Below are 25,268 nucleotides of genomic sequence, written 5' to 3'. Positions count from 1 at the left end.
GAGATGTTCATGTGAAAAGAGGCAGTACAGTCGTCGACACTGTTCTCTACTGTGCGAGACAGTAGAAGAGAGTGGACTTGAGCCGTTACAGTCGATACAGTCGATGTAAGACGTATACGCTACATGTTACAGTGACGAATTGTTATAGTTATAATTCAATAAAGTTATTTAAAGCTGAAAGTTGAGTCGTCAAGTTCTTTGCAGTGTTTCTTTTATTTGTGTGCCTAGTACATTTATCCAGAAAATCAGAAATACGTAACAATTGGTGTCAGAAGTGGGATGTTTTCTGGCTGAAATGTCTTTGAGGAAACTACTTAACCAGCTGTTGGTCAAAGAATTAAGGCAAGAACTTCGTGAGAGAGGTCTGCAGCTCAATGGTAACAAAGAAACACTAACAGAACGCCTAAGACAGGCCCTTATTGAGGAAGATCAAGATCCAGATGAATACATATTTGAATTAAACCCAGATATGACAGAGGTCCTGAGTAACATGCAGGGCCAGATGGACTTAATGAAGGAGAGCCTCAAGAAAATAAACGCCATGAATGAAAACGTAAATGAACTGATGAGCTCTATGAACGAGAAGATTGACCAGAGAGTCAACACTGTGGAAAAAGAAATGGAAGAGATAAGGACTCATGTCCAAGAACAACTGAGTAAGGAACGGGGTACTAGAACAAAAACATTAGTGCCCGAAATCTCTGGGAAGATAAAGCCGCCTGTGTTTGATGGATCCATCTCATGGACTGTTTACAAAAGACAGTTTGAGGCAGCGGCCAAGGTTAATAACTGGAACACTGAAGAAGAGAAAGCGACTGCTCTGGTGTTAGCTTTAAGAGGGAAGGCAGCAGAACTGCTTCAGTCAATAACAAATCAACAAGATTACGCTGCCATTGTTAAGGCTATGGAGCTCCGTTACGGAGACGAACATTTACAAGAAGTTTATAGAGTTCAGTTGAAAACCCGACAACAACGCTCCGGTGAAACCTTGCAAGAGCTAGAGGCGGACATAGAACGTCTTGCTCATTTGGCATATCCAACAGCAGCACAAGACTTTCTGGACGTCATTATCACTGATGCATTCATTGATGCTATTCGAGATCCAGAACTGAAGAAGGCAATAAGAATCAGTGGTAAGCGCAAATCCAGCGAAGCTCTGGTCTACGCCCTCTCCTATGAAGCCGCCAAAGACGCCTCTAAGAATATCCATCATGGGCGTATGCTGGAAGTCCAAGAAGAAGATCTTACACAACTTCTCAGAAGGGTGACTGAAGTGCTAGAAGAACGCAGACCAAATAAGAAGCAAGAAGGACAGAATAGAACCAGTGTACGTTGTTGGAATTGTGGAGAACCTGGCCATCTACAAAGGAACTGCACGAGAAGATTTCCCCGACAAACAGAGTATCAGCACAGACCGGAGACAGATGCAAGGTCAGGTGCTCATGTCTACCAGGGAAACTAACTTTCGCCGGTTTTATGGGGCAAAAATCGGCGATCAAGAACATGACAGCCCCTGCAACTATAATTCCAGTCGCTGTGTTAGGGAAGAATAAAAGTCTGTACATCAATGGTAGAATTGGATCTCGAAATTACCGTTTTCTTCTAGATACTGGTGCCTCACGTTCAGTCATTCGTCCAGACATTGTCAAAAAGAACGAAATCAAGAGAGTGAACTCTTACTCCTTGAAGACGGCCAGTGGAGAGATGATGCCTATACATGGACTGACAAATATAAACTTTGAGCTCGGGCATCAGTCATTTATACATGAATTTCTGATCGCTAACATTACGGATGACTGTATTATTGGGCTCGATTTTATGCAGAAATGTGAATTCTCTCTGAACATCGGAGGTGGTACTTTGAAATGTGGTGATGTTGAGATTCCCTTGCTCGGGGATGAAGATGAAGAGAATGGTCAAATAAGAAGAATCCTTTTAACAGAAGATACAAGTTTGCCAGCTCAGTCTGAAGCAATTATCTGGGGAAAGTTAGAGCATGGTCAAACTGCAACGATGACGGCGATAGTGGAAGGCATTGAAAATGACAACAGCGGAATGGCAGTAGGAAAAACATTGGTCCTTGTCGGAAAAGATCAAAAGGTGCCCGTCAGAATCATGAACCTCGGCCTACAGGAGAGACATCTAGAGAAAGACAGCCCCATCGCAATATGTAATACTCTTGACCTGATAAGAAACTGTAATAATGATATCACGATCGTTAATTCCACCAAACCTTTCAATCCACAAATTACCAAGCTCCTGACAGAAATGAAAGTGAATTTATCAGATGAGCAGTTCAGCAAAGCGGAACAGTTGATCATTGAGTTTGAAGATATTCTGCCATCTGATGAAACAGACTGCGGACGGACAAACATGGTACAACATCGAATAGACACTGGAAACACCAGACCGATTCGACAGCCACCACGTCGCTTGCCGCTAGCAAAGCAACAAGAAGCTATGGACATGATAGAGGGCATGACGCAGCAAGGAATCATTGAGCCCTCAAATAGTCCTTGGTGTTCGCCTATTGTCTTAGTAAAGAAGAAGGATGGATCTATGCGATTTTGTGTAGATTACAGAGCTCTGAATGAAGTCACACATAAAGATAGTTATCCACTTCCTAGAATCGACGATACTTTGGACACGCTTGCAGGGTCCCAGGTATTTTCTACTCTCGACCTAAGGAGTGGGTATTGGCAAGTTGAAATGCATCCCAATGATAGAGAGAAAACCGCCTTCTCTGCTGGCAATGGCCTCTGGCAATTTACTGTGATGCCATTCGGTCTCTGCAACGCACCAGCCACCTTTGAACGATTGATGGAGAGGGTTTTACGAGGACTTCATTGGACTACATGCCTTGTTTACCTTGATGACATTATTGTCATTGGCAAAACTTTTGAAGAGCACCTTGCAAATCTGAAGGAAGTATTTCAACGGATAAGAAGTGCGGGAATGAGACTCAGCCCAAAGAAGTGTTCCTTATTCAGGAAAAACGTTAAGTACCTTGGTCACATTGTGTCAAATGACGGAGTCAGCACTGACCCTGACAAAGTTGAGGCAGTGAAACGATGGCCTACGCCAAGTAATATCCATGAGCTGGGAAGTTTCTTGGGACTCTGTACATACTACCGACGTTTCGTGCCAAATTTCTCAAACATCTGTAAGGTCCTTCATCAACTGACAGAGCAAAAGAGGCCATTTATTTGGACATCTGAATGTCAAGAAGCTTTCGAGAGGCTGAAAAACACACTATCCTCATCACCAGTATTGGCCTACCCCATTCCAGGGAAGACATTCATACTCGACACAGATGCAAGCAACACTGGAATAGGCGCAGTCTTGTCCCAAAAGGTGGATGAAACTGAACGAGTCATCGCATACTTCAGTCGAAGCCTATCGAGAGCTGAAAGGAACTACTGTGTGACGAGACGTGAATTGCTGGCTGCTGTGGATGCAATAAAACATTTCCACAAGTACCTATACGGGCAGAAATTTATCTTAAGGTCAGATCACGCAGCTCTGCAATGGTTGCTTTCGTTTAAGAGCCCTGAAGGTCAGGTGGCAAGGTGGATCGAACGTCTTCAAACCTATGAATTTGAAACTAAGCACCGAAAAGGGCAAATTCACCAAAATGCTGATGCACTGTCTCGACGACCCTGCAAAGCAGAATGTAAGCACTGCAAGAGGGCTGAAGAAAAGGAGGTAGCTGTCAATTGTCTTCGGCTCGGAGTAGATGTTTCCGGACCCTGGTGTGATAAAAGGATTCGAGAGGACCAGATGCAAGATGAAGATCTGGCTCCCATTCTTCTATGGAAAGAAGATGGACAACGGCCAGATTGGAAAGACATCTCTGAGAAGGGGGTAGCCACCAAGGCGTACTGGGCTCAGTGGGACTCGCTGACGTTGGTCAATGGTGTCATCAAAAGAGTTTGGGAATCTGCTGATGGAACATCCAATCGCCTTCAGCTGATGTTACCGAAGGTGAGAGTTGCTGAAGTACTGAAAGAGATGCATAATGGCGCTAGCGGATCTCATCTTGGTGTCAATAAGACTCTGGAAAAGGTTCGTCAGCGGTTCTACTGGTTCAGATATAGAGAGGATGTAGAGGAATGGTGTCGAAGGTGCGACATATGTGCGGCAGCAAAAGGCCCTCGACGCAAAACTAGGGGTCTTTTGCAACAGTATAATGTTGGTGTTCCATTCGAGAGGATCGCAATAGATGTAGCAGGCCCATTTCCTGAAACCAAGAAAGGAAACAAATACATTTTGGTAGTCATGGACTATTTCAGCAAATGGCCAGAAGCTTATGCCATACCAAATCAAGAAGCTATCACAGTGGCCGAAACACTCGTGGATAACTGGATCAGTCGCTTTGGTGTACCTAATGAGTTGCACTCTGACCAGGGCAGGAACTTCGAGTCCAAAGTTTTCCAGGAGATGTGCAAGACACTTGGCATCGAAAAGACTCACACGACAGCTCTCCATCCGCAATCTGATGGGATGGTGGAGCGATTCAACAGAACCCTAGAACAACATCTGTCTAAGGTTACTGATGACCGACAAGACGACTGGGACAGCCATATCCCCATGTTCCTCATGTCATACAGAGGATCCGTTCATAGCACCACAGGATATACCCCAGCGAAGATGTTATTTGGTCGTGAGCTTCGTCTACCATGTGACCTGTTATTTGGGATTCCGAGAGATACGCCAGTGTCTTCAACTGAATATGTCACCAATCTCCGAAGACGATTGGAGAATGCTCATGTATTGGCCCGCAGAAACATCAAGACCAACAGTGACCTGATGAAAACGAGGTATGACAAACGGGCCAATACGTCGGGGTTCCATGAGAATGATCTCGTGTGGCTCTATAACCCACAGAGACGAAAAGGCAGATCCCCGAAACTCCAAAGAGACTGGGAAGGTCCATACCGTGTCGTAAAAAGAATAAACGACGTGGTCTACCGGATACAGAAAAGTCCACGGTCCAAGCTGAAGGTTGCCACGTTGACCGACTCCATCAGTACCGTGGTGAAATAGAATCTGTTCGGGACGAACAGATCTAAGAAGGGGGCAGTGTTACGAATGAACAGTGACAGGTAGAGGTCACTATGTGTGACCCCGGCGAGATGACACAGCACCGAGTGTTATCTGGAATCTATGCATGTAAACAAAGACAGGATGGGACGTGCCTCATGTGTTGTTCCAGAGGACGAACAGATTTACGAAGGGGGGCATTGTGACAAATGAACAGTGACAGTTAGAGATATTATCGCGTTAACTAACATGCAGTTCAGAGATAGTACATTGAACTTTTTTTTTCTTTTACGAAAATGTGTTTTTTTCTTGAGGACCTGAATAAGAGATTGACCCTTTACAAAACAGTTAGATCAATTAGATATTCATTACAATTTAGGACATCAGTTAGGCCAAATTCACATCTAACTTCACATTCACCTATCTTTTAGTCAGCTGGACCGCTGGGGCACAACACAAGATCTGTCAACCTTATTTCTCCATTCTTCTCTGTCATTTGTGTTCGATAGAATTTCCTTCTGATGTTCTTTCTGAATATATTGAAACCTTCCTTTTTACCTGCCTGAGTGGACCACTTTTGGGGCCGATTTTGAGTTTCCACAAAAACTGTTTTGGTAACCTTGTTTTACATAAACATTCTTAGAGATGGCTTCATAATGCGTATTCTTTGTGATGTAAATGTACATTTTAAGTTCCTGTGTGAATCTTAAAGATACTAAACTCTAATAGTAACTAGAGTCAATGTGCATTTGAGGAAGTGTTTTTTCCTTTTATTAACTGAACTTATAAATCCTCCTCATAAACAGAGCCTGCAATAAATAGTTCTATTTGTATGCTTAGTTGAAATTTTTTTTACTTAATAAAGGCTTTTGGGTGGAGATGGTATAAGACCTATTTGAGTTTTATTTTCAAGCAGAATTTCTTTTTCAACTATGTAGTTTCCCTGGCTTTTACGGTTGAAATAACTTTTACGGACTTTTCAAAGCTGTGTGCAAACTATTCTCATTAAATCTACAGTAGATCTAAAGTCTTGATCTAAGTATATCTAAGTCACTAAAATTCGCGGAGAGAGAATTATATTCTAGAGATTTAGCGTAAATAGCGGTGGAAGCGCGCTTGAACTTGGCTTGGCTACCTAGAAGGGGGCTCGAGGTTCGACACCCGACACGGGCAGAGTTGTGTTTACTGAGCGCCTAAAGGCAGCACGGAAAACCAACTCCTAGATTACCCCCCCTTCCCAATTGCTCCACAAATGAGATTGGACCAAAAGCGCTCTGAGCATGCTATAAGCATGAAAGTAGCGCTATATAAAAGCTCTAATAATAATAAATCTAGTCTAATTTGCGAGCTTTTCATGGTTGAGAGAAAATTATCTTCTTTAGATTTTTGTAGTGATTGAGCGTAAATTTTAGAATCTAGCGTATTTCATGAGTTTTCGGGTTAGTTGAGTTTTTTGGCCCATCGGCACACTTTAGGCCATGTTGTGATTTCGGGTTGTTTGCGATAGTAGTTACGCTGAGGTTGTCAATGTAATCAAACTGAATTTCCATTTGATTGGATCAATAAAAATTATCTTATAGACCTAACTCGATAGCCTACTATATTTACAAACTTTCCAAGCGAAGTCATGGAATAGGAAGTTAATCCTTTTTGACATTTTGGACATTCAAATGATTTTTTCATTATTACGAACCAAGCAGTGTTGTTTCAAATATGAAGCACGAGAGAATACTTTTCTACATATGTGACATTTAACCAGTATGAGTCACTTGGTGGCTAACTTTTATAGATGACTTCATATAAACATTATTGTTATAAATTAAGTTGAAATTTTTTATATAAAGAGTCCCTTTTCAGACCTTGCGATCTAAATGGTTGTTCCAAATCATTTCATCTCATGGTCATTTCATCAAATACTTGGTAACAATTGTAAAAAAGTATCACATTAACAATATTTCATATATTTATTTTCATTTATATGACAACAAGAATGACTCATTAAATAAAAATAGAATAAAATGTCATTAAAATATATACAAATGTAACATCTATAGATATAGAGATAATGTAAAAAAATTATTTTTTTTGCAGGTTAATTAAAATCAATAAGATTGACTATTGATAGAAGGTACAGAAGACGATCCATAGATTCGTATTGCTTTACAACATTCTTTGTAAGTTCTTGGCCATTGTTGCATATTTCTTGAAGTCAGCGTTTATTAGAATAAATAAAACATTACATATGGGTTTGAAATGACACACTCATAATCAAGAAAGAACAATTTACAAGTAAAGATATCTTGAGAGATGGCCATCAAAAGAAAAGTTATCAGAGGCGTGATCAAAAGTAATCTAATCATTCTCATCTCTCATAAGATTTTTTTCTACTTCCACCACACTTTGGCCTTTGATCATTACATAACGCAATATGAACAGGATAATATTGATATCCGTTACATCAATAAGAAACTATTTGACTATATACAACTCCGTTTTATAATATATTATTTCATTTCTCTACAAGTATAAAAAGAGGAGGGGGAACTTTAATAACATATCCAATATATCCAAAAAAAAACATTCTAAATAAACATATTTATAAATTAGATTAAATCAGTGCTTAAAGACAAAGCCTAAAAAGCTTCTTTAACTTGTTCAGGGGGAGCAAAGGTTTTGTTTACTAATAAAGGGATCTTGCTGGAAAAATTTGGGATCCATTTTGAATAATAGGACAATAGTCCAATCACCCGCTTTTGTGATTTCATACCTAGTGGTGGAGGTAGATTTCTCAAAGCCCAAAATCATTTTTATGAACCGAGCAGTGTTTTTTCAAATATGAAGCAAGAGAGAATACTTTTCCACATGAGTCACATTTAAATGGTTTTTCACCAGTATGACTCTGTAGGTGGACTTTCAAATTATATAAAAGTGCAAATCCTTTCTGACACATTAAACATTTAAATCGTTTTTCGCCAGTATGAATCAGTTGGTGTTGTTTCAAATGAGTACAGTTAGTAAATCCTTTCTGACATATTCGACATTTAAATAGTTTTTCACCAGAATGAATCAGTTGGTGTTTATTTAAAGATGAAGAACTAGATAATTCTTTTCCACATGTGTAACATTTACATGGATTTTCACCAGAATGAAACTGTTGGTGTTTTTTTAAAGATGAAGAATTAGATAATCCTTTTCCACATGTGTCACATTTAAATGGTTTTTCACCAGAATGAACTACTTGGTGTTGTATCAAATGATGAGACTGAGAAAATCCTTTCTGACATATTGGACATTTAAATGGCTTTTCACCAGAATGAATCAGTTGGTGTTTATTTAAAGATGAAGAACTACATAATTCTTTTCCACATGTGTCACATTTAAATTGATTTTCACCAGAATGAATCTGTTGGTGTTTTTTTAAAGATGAAGAATTAGATAATCCTTTTCCACATGTGTCACATTTAAATGGTTTTTCACCAGTATGAGTCACTTGGTGGAGTTTTAAATTACTAGACTGAGAAAATCCTTTCTGACATATTGGACATTTAAATGGCTTTTCACCAGTATGAATCACTTGGTGGAGTTTCAAAGTATAAGACTGAGAAAATCCTTTCTGACATATTAAACATTTAAATGGTTTTTCACCAGTATGAATCAGTTGGTGTTTTTTCAAATGACTAGGCTTATAAAATCCTTTCTGACATATAGGACATTTAAATGGCTTTTCACCAGTATGAATCACTTGGTGGAGTTTCAAAGTATAAGACTGAGAAAATCCTTTCTGACATATTAAACATTTAAATGATTTTTCACCAGTATGAGTCAGTTGGTGTTGTTTGAAATGACTAGACTGATAAAATCCTTTCTGACATATTGGACATTTAAATGGCTGTTCACCAGTATGAGTCAGTTGGTGTAGTTTCAAACTATGAGACTGAGAAAATCCTTTCTGACATATTGGACATTTAAATGGTTTTTCACCATTATGAGTAAGTTGGTGTTTTTTCAAATGAATAGGCTTATAAAATCCTTTCTGACATATTGGACATTTAATTAGTTTTTCAGCAGTATGAGTCAGTTGATGTAGTTTCAAAAGACCAGACTGAGAAAATACTTTCTGACATATATGACATTTAAATGTTTTTTCACCAGTATGAGTCAGTTGGTGTCGTTTCAAATTACTAGAATTACAAAATCCTTTCTGACATATTGGACATTTAAATGGCTTTTCACCAGTATGAGTCAGTTGGTGGAGTTTCAAACTTTGAGACTGAGAAAATCCTTTCTGACATATTGGACATTTAAATGGTTTTTCACCATTATGAGTCAGTTGGTGTTTCTTCAAACTACTAGAATGAAAAAATCCTTTCTGACATATTGGACATTTAAATGGTTTTTCACCAGTATGAGTCAATTGGTGTAGTTTCAAACTTTGAGACTGAGAAAATCCTTTCTGACATATTTGACATTTAAATGTTTTTTCACCAGTATGAGTCTGTTGGTGTTGTTTCAAACTAGAAAAATAAAAATATTCTTTCTCACATATTTGACATTTAAATGTTTTTTCACCAGTATGAATCCGTTGGTGGAATTTAAAATTAAAAGACTGAGTAAATCCTTTCTGACATATTTGACATTTAAATGGTTTTTCACCAGTATGAGTCTGTTGGTGTTGTTTCAAATTAAAAGACTGAGTAAATCCTTTCTGACATATTTGACATTTAAATGGTTTTTCACCAGTATGAGTCTGTTGGTGTTGTTTCAAATTGGAAGAATGAAAATATTCTTTCTGACATATTTGACATTTAAATGGTTTTTCACCATTATGAGTCTCTTGGTGTCGTTTCAAATTGGAAGAATGAAAATATTCTTTCTGACATATTTGACATTTAAATGTTTTTTCACCAGCATGAATCAACTCATGATTTTGTAATATTTTAGAGCTAGAAAACCTTTTTTGAGAAATTTGACAAGTAAAAAGTTTATTTATTTGATGATTATCAGTGCACGTAGAATTCTTGGTCTTATCTAAAACAGTTTCATTGGATAGGCTTTGTTCCATATGATCATTCATATCCTTTACAAATACATTTGTTGAAGTCATTTCTTTGTCTTGCTTTGTGATTTTTATCTATGAAAAAAAAATGTATTAATTAAATGCAATTTGAATATGCACGATTTAACATTGTTAGTTTTAAAAAAAGAGCCACTCATACACAGAATAGGTAAAGTTGTCTAAAAGTGATTTTTAAACAGGCATTAAATAGAAGAATATTGATTTTGTGCACTGCAATTCAAGCATATAAGCAGTAAAGTTATTATAAGCAGTAATCAGTTAGGCATTATAATTTTCTGAAGCAGCTAAAAAATTTAGAAGTTTCTTCAGTGCATTTTAATCATTGTATATTTCCAAGGCTAAAAGATTGTTGGTGCCATTGAATATATCTAAAGTGAATTATTGTATTGTAAACACAATCATAGAAAACTTATCCCAAATAAGACTAAGACTAGCCTCTTCCACAAACTTCCTATAAACATTATTGTTATAAATTTAGTTGAATTTCTTTATATAAAGAGTTCCCTTTCAGACCTTGCAATCTAAATGGCGGTTCCTAACTTTTCATGTCCTGGTCATTTCATCAAATACCCAGTAATCATTGTAAAAAGTGTGAAATTAACAATATATATATAAATCTCTTCATGGCTCAAGAGTTTGGACAAGAAAAAGAGTAAAGGAAAGATCACTCTTATTTCTGTGGATAGAGTTATTATATGAAAAAACGAAAGGGGGGGAGTACAAGTAGTATTCACATGTCGCTACGGATGGCTGCCTGGTCGTGCGGTTTGCGCGCTGGACTGTCAAACCCTGCCTGCTCCATTCCCCCTTCGTCCTGCAATATAAACAGGATAATATTGATATCCCTTACATTAAAAAGAAACAATATGACTAAATACAACCCTGTTTTATAATATATGATTTCATTTCTCTACAAGCATGAAAAGAGGAGGGGGGAACTCTATAAACACTTTAATAACATATTCAATATATCCAAAAACATTCTAAATACATGGTCAAGAGGCTAAGTACGCTTGAACTTGGCTTGGCTACCTATGAAGGGGACTCGAGCTTCGACACCCAACTTGGGCAGAGTTGTATTTACTGAGCACCTAAAGGCAGCACGGAATAACCTTCTACTAGATACCCCCTCCCCCCAATGGTCCACAAATGAGATTGGACCAAAGCGCTTGAGCATGCTATAAGCATGAAGTAGCGCTATTAAAAAGCCATAATTTATTTAAAAATTAGATTAAATCAGTGCTTAAAGACAAAGCCTTAACATTACAATTACACAATGACTAAGAAAACATATTTAATCAGGTATGACCAGAGATGAAGTGACCAACGATGAAATGACCAGTCATCCTAAAGGGCTGAAGCTATAAAGGTCATCTGTTTCTGTAACTCACAATTAACAAGGTTGTCATAAAGCCAGCACAACGACCAAGCTCTTTAATTTTCCCCTACTAATGTCAGGTATGCATTAGATTTAGCTGAACTTAGAAGCCCCCAAAAGATTCCCAAATTTAAAATCCCAGTCCACATCAGGATTCAGACCCGTACCCTCTTCAGTTCAGAAGCAAAACACTTTACTACTCAGTTACAGTGCCTCCTAATTTTTTTATATACCAATATTCAAAGCCAAAAAGATTCCAGTAGTGTTAAAACTAAGATATCTCTTTTCTAGCATTTAATTTTAAAAAATCAACAGTCTCTTACCTCACTCATTGACAGTTCTGCGACAGATACGTGTTCAGTTAGTTTTAAGTTCGGCAAAATAATAGGCACCGGATAAAAGTTTCTGTCTGCCTTTTTTGACATAGCCAGTAGTCTTGATGCTAAGGACAATGGTTCATCACTTTCAGTAGTACAAGACATTTTTATCTCCTGCTTTAGAACATCATCTGCCTGTAAGACAAAGAAATTTAATTCATAAACTACTAATTAAAAAAAAAAATATTTGTTATAAATAGGAATGTAAATATTAAACAAATTTTCACATTGAAAATAATTAGCACCAACATTCCGGTGTGCTACTTATTTCACAAATTAAACCCTGAAATTATACTAGTCAACTTTTAAAAACACCCAAGGTAACAATTAGATACTATAATTGAAAAAAAAAATGTTTGGCTAAATAAAGAAGCTGTACATCATCATTAATGAGTATTATATAATGACACAAAATTATTTCATAAATAATTGTTAACACTAAAAGCTTATAAAATGTTTTATTTCTTTATTTTCAACTACTGAAACTTCTGTTTATAGAAATAAGATAAATAGAATAAATAGATAAAACACAGAGTAAAGGCATCCAGAGACTATCCCTCTTGAAGATCTACTAATCATCTACTAATACTACTAATAGTAATATTCTATATAGTTAGTTATACACGTAAATATATTGATCTAGAATTAGATCTAGATCTAGTCTAGGTCTTTATTTTAAATAAACCATTTGATTTGATTTGATTGTCATTGTAAATTAGCTTTCACTTTAGACTTAGACTTAACTTAGGCATTGTAAACCTTAAACTAGATTTAGACTAGACCTTTAAAAACTAAAATCAACAACAGTCATCATGAAAATGCTCTGGCTGTTTATCCTAATAATTACTAAATACCCTAACCTAACCCTAACCCTGTGTATTATGCCTTAAGCAACAAAGACGCATCATCGCACCACATACCGTGTGGGTTACCTCAATTTACATCAGGACTGTTTGATTCCTTTGATGAGGACACTTCTAACCGATACAACATCCTAAACCAAACTCACCAACCACTAGCCAGATCCAGGATGGCTGCCTGGTCGTGCGGTTTGCACGCTGGACTGTCGTTCAGATTAATCGATGGTCCCGGGTTCAAACCCTGCCCGCTCCCATCCCCCGGCGTCCTGTGGGAGGTTTGGACTAGGAAGTAATTATCTTCAACTCTGAAGGAACATCCGAAACATGTAAAACATTTTACAAACATTTTTACTCCTGTTAAACCTAAATCTACTAAAATTAATACAACAGCCTCACTAAACAAACCTACTAAAGAAGTAATACCAAAATACCTTAAAACCTTAGTAATAAATTTTCAAAGCATTAGGAACAAAACAGCAAACTTATAAATTTTATTAGAATGTGAGAAACCAGACATAATTGCAGGAACAGAAATTTGGCTACATCCTGAAATTTATAATGCAGAAATTTTCAATAGTAATTATGAAATTTTTAGAAAATATAGGGCTGATAATCATGGAGGAGTTCTTTTAGCAATAAAAAAGACTCTTATAGCAGAAGAAATTACCTTACCTAGCTCAAAAAATATAGAATCAACATTTTGTAAAATTAATACCACCTCAACATCCCTAATACTAGGCAGCATTTACAGACCACCAAATTCTAGTTTAGAATACATGCAGGAACTATGTAATCAGATTACTACACTTAAAGAGACAAATAAAAATGCAGTTTTTTGGATTATGGGTGATTTCAACCTACCTTATATAAATTGGAAAACACTAACCATAGATAAACACCAAAACCTAAAGGACATAAATGAGCTTTTCATAGAAACTTTACACAACCTAAGTTTAGATCAAATCATTAAAAAGCCAACTAGATTAAACATAAACAACACATTAGATCTCTTCTTAACCAACAGACCCGGATTAGTAGTTGATTATGATATTATCCCTGGTCTATCAGACCATGAGACCATAAAAATACACAGTCAGATAAAAGCAGTAGCCAATACATAACCCAAAAGAAAAATCTTACTCTGGAATAAATGTAACCTAACACAACTACACCAAGCTGCATTAAACTTTCAACAAACATTCTTATTAGAAAAAGACATTAACCAACCAGTCTGGAATTTCATTAAAAAGTATCTTAAAAGCATTATAGAAAATCAGTCATATACCAACTAAATACACATCAAATAAAATAAATAAATGCTGGTTTAATAACAGACTAAAGAAGCTTTGTAAACAGAAGGAAAACCTATATAGAAAATTTAAAGAAACTAAGGCAGAAAGAGTTTACAAAAAGTATATAAAAATTAAACACATAACCCAAAAAGTAAGCAGACAGCTGCAGAGTGAATACATAACAATGTAATATCTAAAGATAACAACAAAAACCTATGGTCATACATTAAGTCTAAGAAAATGGAAATAACAGGCATAGCGCCATTAAAAGATGAACATAACATAATACATAATGATAATGAAACTAAAGCAAACATCCTAAACAAATATTTTGCATCAGCTTTCTCAGCCCCAGGAGACAAAGACATATTACTTAATTTGAACCAAGTAGACAACATAGAAGATATAGTAGTACAAGAAAATGGAATTCAAAAACTATTAGCCAACACCAAACCAAATAAAGCGTCTGGACCTGATGGTATTCCAGCTAGATTACTCAAAGAACTAAGCAATGAGCTAGCCCCAGTGTTCAAAATACTCTTTCAGGCATTGCTTAACCAGGGCAGAGTACCAAAGGACTGGAAAGAAGCGAATGTCACTCCCCATTTAAAAAAAAGTGAAAAATCTGACCCAGGAAACTACAGACTAGTATCACTTACCAGCATCACATGTAAAATCCTAGAACACATAAGATGTAGCAACATCATAAACCACTTAGACAAACATAATGTCCTCACACCATACCAACATGGCTTTAGGAAATATAGATCATGTGAAACACAACTAATAGGACTAATTGATGATTTTTCAAAAGGTTTAGATAATAGTGAACAAATACATGCTATCTTACTAGATTTTTCTAAGGCTTTTGACAAAGTTCACCACCATAGTTTGCTTAAAAAATTAAAATATTTCAGCATTAATGGTCCACTGCATCAGTGGATTAAAGATTTTCTGATAGGGAGAGAACAAACTGTAATAATAAATGGCTCTAAATCAACACAGATAACAATAAACTCAGGTGTACCTCAAGGAACATAATATATAGAACAATAAAAACAACACAAGACATAGATATTTTACAAAGAGAATTAGATGAATTACAGAAATGGGAATCAAATTGGAGCATGTCTTTCCACCCAGAAATATGTCAGTTGTTAAGAGTAACAAAAAACTAAAACAAATTAATTCCACTTATCTTATTCATGGCAAACCAGTAACACAGACTAAAAACGCAAAATACCTAGGTGTTATAATAAATGAAAAACTGTCATGGAATCCACATATTGATGAAACTATAAAAAAATCAAACAAAGCATTAGGATTTATTAAAATAAATTTCTATAAACAAAATAAGAACATAAAACTAAAATGTTATTTAACATTGGTTAGGCCAATAATAGAATATGCATCCTCTGTTTGGGACCCCTCAACTCAAGAAAACATTAAGAAACTGGAACAGACACAAAATAGAGCAGTGAGATTCATAACAAACGAATATTCACATTTGACTAGAGTAACACCTTTAGTAAAATCACTAAATTTAGAAAGCCTTCATGACAGAAGACTCAAAAGTAAAGTAGCAATTATACATAAAACACTGAACCATAATCTTCAAATACAAAAACAAAATTTAATAAAATACTCTGAAAGACACAAAGATAAAGGCACATTCCTCGTCCCATATGCTAGGACAAATTTGTACAAATACTCCTTCTTCCCTAGTGCTATTAATGCATGGAATGGGTTGCCTGAGCTAGCCAGGAAAACCAGTGACTTGGCAGAATTTAAGTCATTGGTTAATATGCATGACTAAATAATCTTCTTTTTTGAAGTAACGTCTGTATATAAGATAAGATGAAAAGATTAGCTGGCACAGATTGGGGAGCTAATCACAACATCCTGAAAAAGATGTATACCAGTTACATAAGACCTGTACTAGAATATGGTGCCACAGCATGGGGTTCAGCAGCCCAAACAAACCTAAGAAAAACAGACAAGGTTAAAAACATTGGTCTAAGGATAATGACAGGAGCAATCAAAACAACACCCATAAGAGCTATGGAGGAAACCGCTGCCCTGATTTCTCTGGATGAAAGAAGAGAAATAAAAATCCTTTCCCAATTCACTAAATTGGAAACCTTGGAGAGGCACCCACTCAGAACAAAAATCCACAAAACTGGCACAAAAAAAACATCTCAAAAGGACCAATTTCATACAGGAATCTCTAAACCTAAAAAAGAAACACCAACTTGAAAAAATTACTCAGGAATCCTCGATACACTATAATGAATCTCCACCCTGGGACGAAAGCCCTCTTCCTACTATAAGGGACCATATTGAAAACATAAAAAGAAAATCTGATTACAGACCAACAGAGCTCAAGAAAATAGTTAACTGTTTTCTACATACCAATTATCCTAGCAATCAGTGGATCAGAGTTTACATGGATGGCTCATCCCATAAAGCCACCACAAATGGAGGAGCTGGAATACTTATCGAATGGTCAGATGGAGGAAAACTAGAATAATCCATTGCAACTGGAGAGCTCTCTGACAGTCACAGAGCAGAAAGGGAAGCACTAGCACTAGCTGCTACCATGCTAGCAAATCATCCAAGTTCCCCACACAGTCAGATGCCTTTCTAACTGATGCGAAAACAACCCTCCAAAGCTTGCAAAACTCTGATTCCTCTTATATTAAAAACCTCAGAACAGCACTTTCAAAGCTCAACAACAACAGCAAAAAAAAACTGTTATTCAATGGATACCAGCTCATATACAACTAGAAGGAAATGAGAAGGCTGACACACTTGCCAAGAGTGGGAGAACTAACTCACAAATAAACTCTGCACTCTATCCAGAAGAATTGAAGAAATTAATTGTAAATAAAATAAATGAGAAATGGACGAGCTCTCATCCAAATCATAAGAAAGATGACCTTACTATAAGCTATCCCGACAAGACCGTCTAATCTTTCGACTCAGGACCGGACACAACAGAATGTGACAACACATGTACCGGAAGCTCAAAATTGGAACCAGTGAAATCTGCCCATGTGAGGTATCACCAGAGAATGCCGACCACATCCTCCAAAACTGCTCTCTTTACCAAGAGGCCTGTATAAGACATTGGCCCCAAATCACCCCAATAGAAAGAAAACTATATGGAGAGCTCCCTGATTTGGAAACCACTGCACAGTTCATCTCATGTATTGGTCTAGTCATCTGAACACTCCAACATAACAATGAGAACAAAGAAGAAGAAGTATATAGTTTATATTTCAAGCATTACTCCTTGATAATCTTAGTTCTAATATTGTTATGCACTTTCTTACAAAAGAGTTTGCAATATTAGTAAATCAATCAAAATCAATTTTTATTATAGATTTAAGCTTGTCATTTCACATTCTTATTTCTACTTAATATAACTTCCTTCACCTATCACTTAGTCTGTTGAACTGTTGGCAGGGCCGGTCCTAGCCATTGCGGGGCCCTATGCGAAACGGATTGCGCGGGGCCTATTCTGGATAGGGATAAGGATAATAAGTGAAAATTATGATTCGTCTTTGCATTTTATACATTCAGTAGATCATCAAAATTCTGTTTCCTACATAGATCACCCTCAATAGCAAGAATTGCCACATTGTTCAATCTCAATTGTGAATTGTTGACCTTAAGTAATTCTTCATTAGTTTAAGACGCGAGAAACTTCTTTCACAAGATGCCACAGTTACAGTTCAAATCTCAGCTGCAAGTAAATTGCAGTGTTCACAATTCTGTTGAAGCATTTCATCCTGTAGCTATCTTCAGCTTTTCGATGTGTGAAGTTTTCCACATATTTATCATACTGCCTTTTCCTTTGACTTTTGGTTGGAAAGATTGCAACAACATCCATGTTTCCATCCAACTTCAATTTGCTGTCATAAGAAGAAACAACAGGAAGAAACTTAAAACGTTCATACACAACCACAAGCTCTTTCACATTAACTCTAATCTGAGAGATACCTATAACATCTGCTCATTGTGACTTATGTCTGGAGTACAATCCAATATCACTGCATGTCTCGAAAGATAGAATTCACCACAGCATCAGCTACTACAGTAATAAGTTCGTTTTGAATCTTCTTTCCCAGGTAACGATCATGAATTTCTGCATTGGTAACACGTCGAAGTTGTTCCCCCATTACTGGGTCAAACTTTGTGAGTAATTCTACTAGACCAGGAAATTCCCATTGCTTGGCTCTTTAAGTCTGTCAATGGTCCCTCTGAAAGCTAAATTGCGCTTCGCTAGAGATTGTACAATTGCAACTAGTCCAACGTTTAATTTCAGAATAAATCATCTCCTGGTGAACTTTGTCAATGCCTGTTTTTTTTTTTTTACTTAGTCTTGCTCCAGCTAGACAGCAACTGGTCATGGCGTCTAAATGCCTTTGCGATTTTTCATGCTCTGCTAGCCTTGTGGTACAGCTTTGCCACTGGTCAAATCCTTCATTTAAAAAGGAACTTTTTTTGTTTTTCCATTAGACAACAGTAGAAAAAATAGATCTTGTCTGCTGACACAGAATATATCAGCCAAGGACGCAAAACACTTTCACCATTACTCAGGTTTGGTTTGCAATGCACTTAAGAGAAATGTCTACAATCCTTATTTTTTGGAAAATTCTCCAAAGTAATCTCAGGTGGACATTTTTGTAATAAATAGTCAATACAAGATCTTTCCATTTTTTCTAGACACATGGCAGGATAATCCAGATTTCTCAATGAATCGACCACATTTAGCTCATTATCTATATGTTGATCAGTTATTACATTATTGCCTTCATTTCTTACATGTTGATCAGTTATTAGTGTTACATCATTTTCTTCTTCTCTTACGACATTCACCACTGCAGTTTTTGCATTCTTCATAGAAAACTGTTTCAGCTGTCTCACTAGAAGTGATTATGTTCTCATTTTCAGGTTTCGATCGTTTTAAAAACGTATTCTAGTTCTAATGGAACTTTCATTTTGGTTAAAATGTGCACTATTATTATATTTTTATTTAAATTTGAAAGCTGACAATGCTTTTTTTTATTCGCGTAAGATTTGTGTTTTCCATATAACAATTTTGTCTAATTTTCAGGAGATTTTTTAAATAATTTCCACGACATTTTCGTATATTTTGCATCATTATGCAATTACAGATATACTTAGCGCGGGGCCTATGAAAGCGCGGGGCCCACTGCGGCTGCATAGGTTGCAGTGGCTTAAGACCGGCCCTGACTGTTGGGGCACCACACAAGATCTGTTGACCAGCTTTTCCCATTCCTCTCTTGTCCTTTGCCTTGGATAGAATTGCTTTCAATGACAGGCCTGCGCATCCTTTTATGTTTTTTCCTATCGCTTTCTCTATCTGCCTCTTCTTTTTCCTGGTACTACTCCCTGCAAGCCCTGAAGACCCAGTAATATGACCATAGGGTTTAAGTTTGCATCTTTTGATCAGGTCATTGTGGACTCAAATTGCTATATTAATCCTGGTTCTAATCTCTTCATTTGTGATGCAGTCTTTGTAAGTGATACCTAGGATCTTTCTTTAGCATCTCAATTCCATTGCTAGGATGCTCCTCTCTAGATCTGCAGTCAGTTTCCAAGATTCGCAGGCATGTAAGAATGTGAAGGTGATCAGTGAGCTCATCAGACTGATTTTAGTGTCTACGGCTATGCCTTTGTTTAAACACCACCCCCTCAAATAGTACAGCAGAAGCAGTTTTCCAGAGCAAGGCCCTAGGAGCCACATGTGAGAGATTTAGGGGTTGGAAAGTGACCAGTAAGGCAATCCAAAGGTGCAATATGCTGGACCATCAAAGGTACTACCCATTTCCAGCTCACCCTATGCAGTAATTCATGTAAATATAAAATAATCCATCGTGGTACTACTCATTAGACAAATGTAGTCCACAGTCTGATGCGGCTATAAACAAATGATAGCTTTAGTTGCTGACCAGGCTATAGAGCCTAGTGTAAAGCTTACATGCAAGAAGAAGTTGTAATATAAACTTCTTTGTTTGTAATTTATTCTGAATAAATAGAAGACCAACTCTAGAGATTATCATATCATGACTTCAAATAATCTTATAACGATAATATTCTAACTATATATTCACTTATTATTGAAAATGTATGACTTTGATTGCTTTCTAGCTTAGTAAAATTACACTAAAATACAAACCAATGAAATATGAGATTAATGAAAGGACTGCCTAGTATGGCTGATGAAGAATACTTTAAGATTTCTCTGTATGTAATAAGCATTATTTATATTAGCTTTCTGTTATTTTTACTCATTGTGCACCTTTCTTATACTAGTAACTATTTTATTAAATGTATTACCTACTATATACTAGAAATGAAATACCTGATATCCTGGGGTCACATTACAAGTTTGATCATGGCTGTAGTTTTCAAATGGCTGCATAGAAGAAGTTACTTCATCTCCTTCAGTCTTTTCAATTTTTACATGTGACAATTTCATGTCTTGTAGTTCACATGACTGTGTTATCAAACATATTTCATTAAGACTTTCTTTCTTCTCATGTTTTATTACATTGCCCAGGTCAAGACTGGACTCATGTTCTATATCAGCCATCAGTGATACTTTGATGTCTTCTTCTTCAGATAACAGTATTAACAAATATTTTTGAATTTGGTACTTTACTTGTACTTTTTACTAGCAGCATGGATTTCAACAATGCTTCAATTGGTCCATTAACAATGTTACTGAAGAAAAAGGAAATGAGAGAGATTAAGTTAGATTAGAAAAAATAAATAGGGGTGACAACTAGTTCTTTCAAGGAAAATATAACAAATGTTCAGCATGGTTATCAGAAGTGTCAACACAGTAAATGTCTACACAGGAAATGTCTACAAGGAAATGTCTGTGTGGTGCAAGGCACACATCCTGAACTAGAAGGTAACAAACAACAAGTGTTACAATTTCTTGTGTGTCAATCCTTTACATTATTGAATGACATTGCTGCTGTCTTAGAGATTTGTACAAACTTATGGATGTATGTGTAAATGTAAAGAAAGATCCTTGAAACTGATGATTATTAAATACAAAAGGAGAAAAACAATGGTGGTCCAAAGATGTGGCATTGAAAAAGTTCTTCAGGTCACTCTTAAACAAACAATTATCTCTCTAAATCAGTATTAAATTCTTGTGCTTGACAAATTTGAAAAGAATAGCATATTAAAAGCAGACCCAATATCAAAATATAGCATTCAAAGATACTTTACAATAGCATTTGTTTTCTTACATGTCTTTGAACTTACCACACCTCTTTCAAATTACCTTGAAACAAATAAAATGGATGTTTTGAGAGCATCTAATATGATGTCTATAACAAAACCAAGATCAAAAAAAAATTTTGAAGTGGTGTAGAAAGATAATGCAAGGAGAACAGGAAAATGATTATATAACTCTCGATGCTCAAAAAAAGCTTAAATGAAATTCAGGACCTTCTTGCCAACATTTGCAGATCAGTTCGTGTAGTACAGACTAGTTCAGAGGTTGGCTGGGTGTGGTTTTGCACTGTTTCAGAAGATCTGAACAGTGAGGATACCATCGCATACAGAGGCTTTGCTGGCAGTTATGTCTACTTATCAATCGTCTTATGTTGACTATAGTTTTGTTGAGTTCTGTTTGGGTGGATATTTCATCTAGCTGAATCTACTTTATCTCTAGCTCATTCATTGTGTGTGGGTAATTCAAGTAATTGGATAGTCAAGACATCTACTGATCTAGATCTAGAAATTAGACACAAGGTCTAGAGAAAGTAGAGACTAGAGACAGAAGAGTGACTAAGTCTAGTAAAGTAAGGCACTAACTAACTTCATGACACGGTGTAAGAGTGTATAGATCTATCCTAGATCTATATTATATATAGTATCAGTCACTTACTGAACTTACTGTCTGTGTGACTAGATACGCAGAATCAGGTTTCTCTTATATTTTAAGAATATGCAGAAAAAAATGCAGATTATAAATATGTAGTTTGAATTTTCCAGAGATAAATAATTTTTTAAAATATATGTATTTAATTAATTTCTTATTACTGTATATTGACAGGGGACATGACAATTCGTTCACTGACATTTCGTTCAACGATAAATTGATCACGACTTTTTTGTTCATGCGACTATTCGTTCATGCAACATGTCGCTCACAGACAACTTGTTGTATTTTTAAGTTTAATTTCTTATTACTGTATATTAACAGGGGACACGACAATTCGTTCACTGACATTTCGTTCACCGACAAATCGATCACAACTTTTTGTTCATGCGACTATTCGTTCACGCAACATATCGCTCACCGACGATTCACTCACAGACAACTTGTTGTTGGTTGGTTCACGACAAATCGTTCATTGAAAAATTGTTCACTGGATAGTAACATAATGTTAATATTATATATTGTCGCGTGTTTAATTTGTATACATTAAGACTTTTTAGACTTTTTTGGAAAAAAAAAGAAAATGTTCCAAACAAGCCTAAAAAAAAAATATTATTATTCAAGTACCAATGAAGCTATAGTAACATATTTGGTATCAAAGTAACGGTAAATGAATGGAGAATGTGAAAATGTAAACATCTTTCTATTTAAATATAAGATACAAATTATAATCTAAATAATATGACCCTAAAAAAAATGGATGCCAGCTTTCGAACTTCTGAGACCTAAATATAGATTTTGATCTTTGCATTTCTGTTGAAACATCATATTAGACTATTGACATCTTTTTGAAAAAGAAATGTAATAAAACAGTCAATAAAAGATGATGAATCACTGATTATATTATTATTTTTACACGGCTTTTTAGTCAGAAAAGGGAAAAAATATTGCACTATTTCTACCAATAACAATAGATACCAGTACTAAATCTATCAATCAAATGTACTCAAATATTATGTACATTTGATTCAATGGGATATATATCTAGATTTGTCTTCTTTCTATTTGCCTAGAACATCTTTCATTCTAATACTAGACCAGTGCAAGACATAGGCTAGCGAGAGATCAAAGCGTAAATCTCTAACTAGATGAAGGACAATAAAATTCTAATTCATTATACCTAAGATCTAGACCTACACCATTATACGGAAAAATGGAATAAAATTACCGTAACTTATCTAAAATTGGACATGTGCAGTCCCAAAACGTCGTTTTTAGCTCCAAACATAAAAACAAATGAATTACAAACAAAAAAAAAGCGACCTGTTCAAAAAGGAGAATTGGATGGAGTGTTCAAAATATAAGAACCTCCTCTAGTCTAGATCTACCATTCCATTTCCTTTCTTTTTATTTATCATAAGCTTTGATCTAGAGATTTATGTACAAATTAACAAATAATGTAGATCTATATAGAGTCTAAATCTAGAGATAAAAGCTTATATCTAGTCAATCTCGATCTACACTCTACACCTAGCCTACTGAAAATAATAGATTTAGACATTAGTAATTAGTATCATCATATTACATATAATGATAAAAAAAAATAATCATTTAAATTTAAAAATGACTAAATTACTAATTAAAGTAAAGTAATTATTATTATTTATAATAATATTATTAAATATACCGTTATATAGTGTATGAAATTACCACTCTGGATTTGTGATAAAACTAGCGTAGTCATGGCGACGTTTTTATAAATCGTAAAAAAAGTAAAAATAAATGTGTAAGTACTAAGTTAAGTCTAAATAAAGCCAAAAGCTTCTAATTCCTACTTAAACAAAGGATGAAGAATTCTTTTATAAAGTAAAAATAGTTCCACTGTTGCTAGTTAAAAAGTTTAATTTAAAAATGCAACAAAACAAAGGTAGGGTATAAACGTCTATGGCAGGGGTTCTCAACCTGTTGGTCGCGACCCCCTTGGAGGTCGATTGACGAATTGCCAGGGGTCGCCAATGACAGGGCCGGCCTTAGCCAATGCAGCCTATGCGGTCGCAGTGGGCCTCGCGCTTTCATAGGCCCCGCGCTAATTCAAAGTGTACATTATTAAATTAAACCATTATAACGTATATACAATAACAGGGTTTTCGCGACCTTCTGATTTTCCTGGGCCTCCAGGAAATCTCACGAAAAGGCCAAAATATACGATAAAGTCCTGAACTTTTTTTTGAATTTATTCAAATCTCCTGAAGAATAGACGAAATTGACATTTAGGGGTGCCAATAAATAAAAAGTGGCATTGCGAGCTTTCATTTGATAAAAATTTATTGCAAAGACGAAAGTAGGCCTATTTTCTAATAAAAAAAAAAGTTTTTGACATTATGCTTATCCCTAGCCAGACTAGGCCCCGCGCGATCCGTTTCGCATAGGCCAAAGACCATCGAAAAAATGAATTGTTATTGTCTATTTTTCTATTGTTGTATGTGTGAGCGCGGGGGGGGGGACGCAGAAGAGTGGGGGGATAGTAAAAAGGGGACGCCGAGCATAAAAGGTTGAGAACCGCTGGTCTATGGGATAGACGGGGATAGACGTTCCGTGCGTATAGGGGCAGAAAGACCGTCTATGGCAGTGATGCCCAAACTACGGCCCGCGGGCCAGATTCGGCCCGCGACGTTGTTCCAACCGGCCCGTCTAAAGATTGACACAAAATGTAGAAAAAAAAAAAAAAAAAGAAAAGGTTGAAAAAGTTACCTTCTCAATGTTAGGAGTTTTTCTTTGATGGAACTCATTCTAATCTATTGCAACAGGCATCAGCGAAAGTATGTGGGAAAACATAGCCAAAGACCGGAGTGCATGGAGACAGACTGTGCATGTTGGGACAACCCTCGCTGAGAACAAAAGAATTGAAGCGGCCTTAATCAAGAGGGAAAAAAAGAAAGCTGCTCTGTCCGCTAGCCCTGAATCAGATGTATGAATTGTGGCAAAGTCTGCCGTTCTAGAATTGGCTTAATTGGCCACACCAGATTCTGCCCTGTCTCAAGATTAAGCCAAAACCAGTGACTCATTTGGGCGCATCCATTGCCTTATGAGACAAAAGGAGCTATATATATTGTCTTTCTAAAACAAACCATTACAAAAATATGGTGGCATTGTTGGTTTGAGCCGCTAAGAAAAGATTGCTAATTTACGCCTAGAAGTAAGCGATTGACTCAATTATTTACCAAGAAGTCAAGAAAGTGAGTCGGCTGTCATGGAGGCTACAAAGTTGCTCAATTGTAAAGAAGAGAAATGAAGCATAAAAAAATGCT

The 25,268-nt window shown here is 36.2% G+C and overlaps 1 protein-coding gene across 2 annotated transcripts; it reads right to left on the bottom strand.

The window, feature by feature from the left end:
• Positions 1 to 6,993: 6,993 nt before the first annotated feature.
• LOC129928204 (zinc finger protein 493-like) lies at positions 6,994 to 23,794 on the bottom strand. Of its 2 annotated transcripts, none has more exons than XM_056041343.1 (4): positions 23,671 to 23,794; positions 20,422 to 20,783; positions 11,822 to 12,010; positions 6,994 to 10,174 (listed from the first exon to the last, which is right to left on the bottom strand). In XM_056041343.1, the coding sequence occupies exons 2-4, from the start codon at positions 20,650 to 20,652 to the stop codon at positions 7,832 to 7,834; spliced, it is 2,763 nt and encodes a 920-aa protein (XP_055897318.1). In that variant the 5' UTR covers positions 20,653 to 20,783; positions 23,671 to 23,794; the 3' UTR covers positions 6,994 to 7,831. The 2 variants fall into 2 exon arrangements, with proteins under 2 accessions (XP_055897318.1, XP_055897317.1); XM_056041342.1 differs by having other exon boundaries at positions 23,648 to 23,789.
• Positions 23,795 to 25,268: the final 1,474 nt, after the last annotated feature.

This window comes from Biomphalaria glabrata, chromosome 9, assembly GCF_947242115.1.
Source record: "Biomphalaria glabrata chromosome 9, xgBioGlab47.1, whole genome shotgun sequence".
Lineage (NCBI taxonomy): Eukaryota > Metazoa > Mollusca > Gastropoda > Planorbidae > Biomphalaria > Biomphalaria glabrata.
This window is presented reverse-complemented; position numbering and strand designations above follow the sequence as displayed.

What these genes read in the sequence shown, in the direction of transcription:
- LOC129928204 (XM_056041343.1), bottom strand. Translation starts at nt 20,652, where the DNA reads ATGGCTGATATAGAACATGAGTCCAGTCTTGACCTGGGCAATGTAATA. An exon ending in ATGTGACCCCAGGATATCAG is followed by an intron (nt 12,011 to 20,421) that starts GTATTTCATTTC and finishes TTTGTCTTACAG; the next exon opens with GCAGATGATGTTCTAAAGCA. An exon ending in CAGAACTGTCAATGAGTGAG is followed by an intron (nt 10,175 to 11,821) that starts GTAAGAGACTGT and finishes TTTTTTTCATAG; the next exon opens with ATAAAAATCACAAAGCAAGA.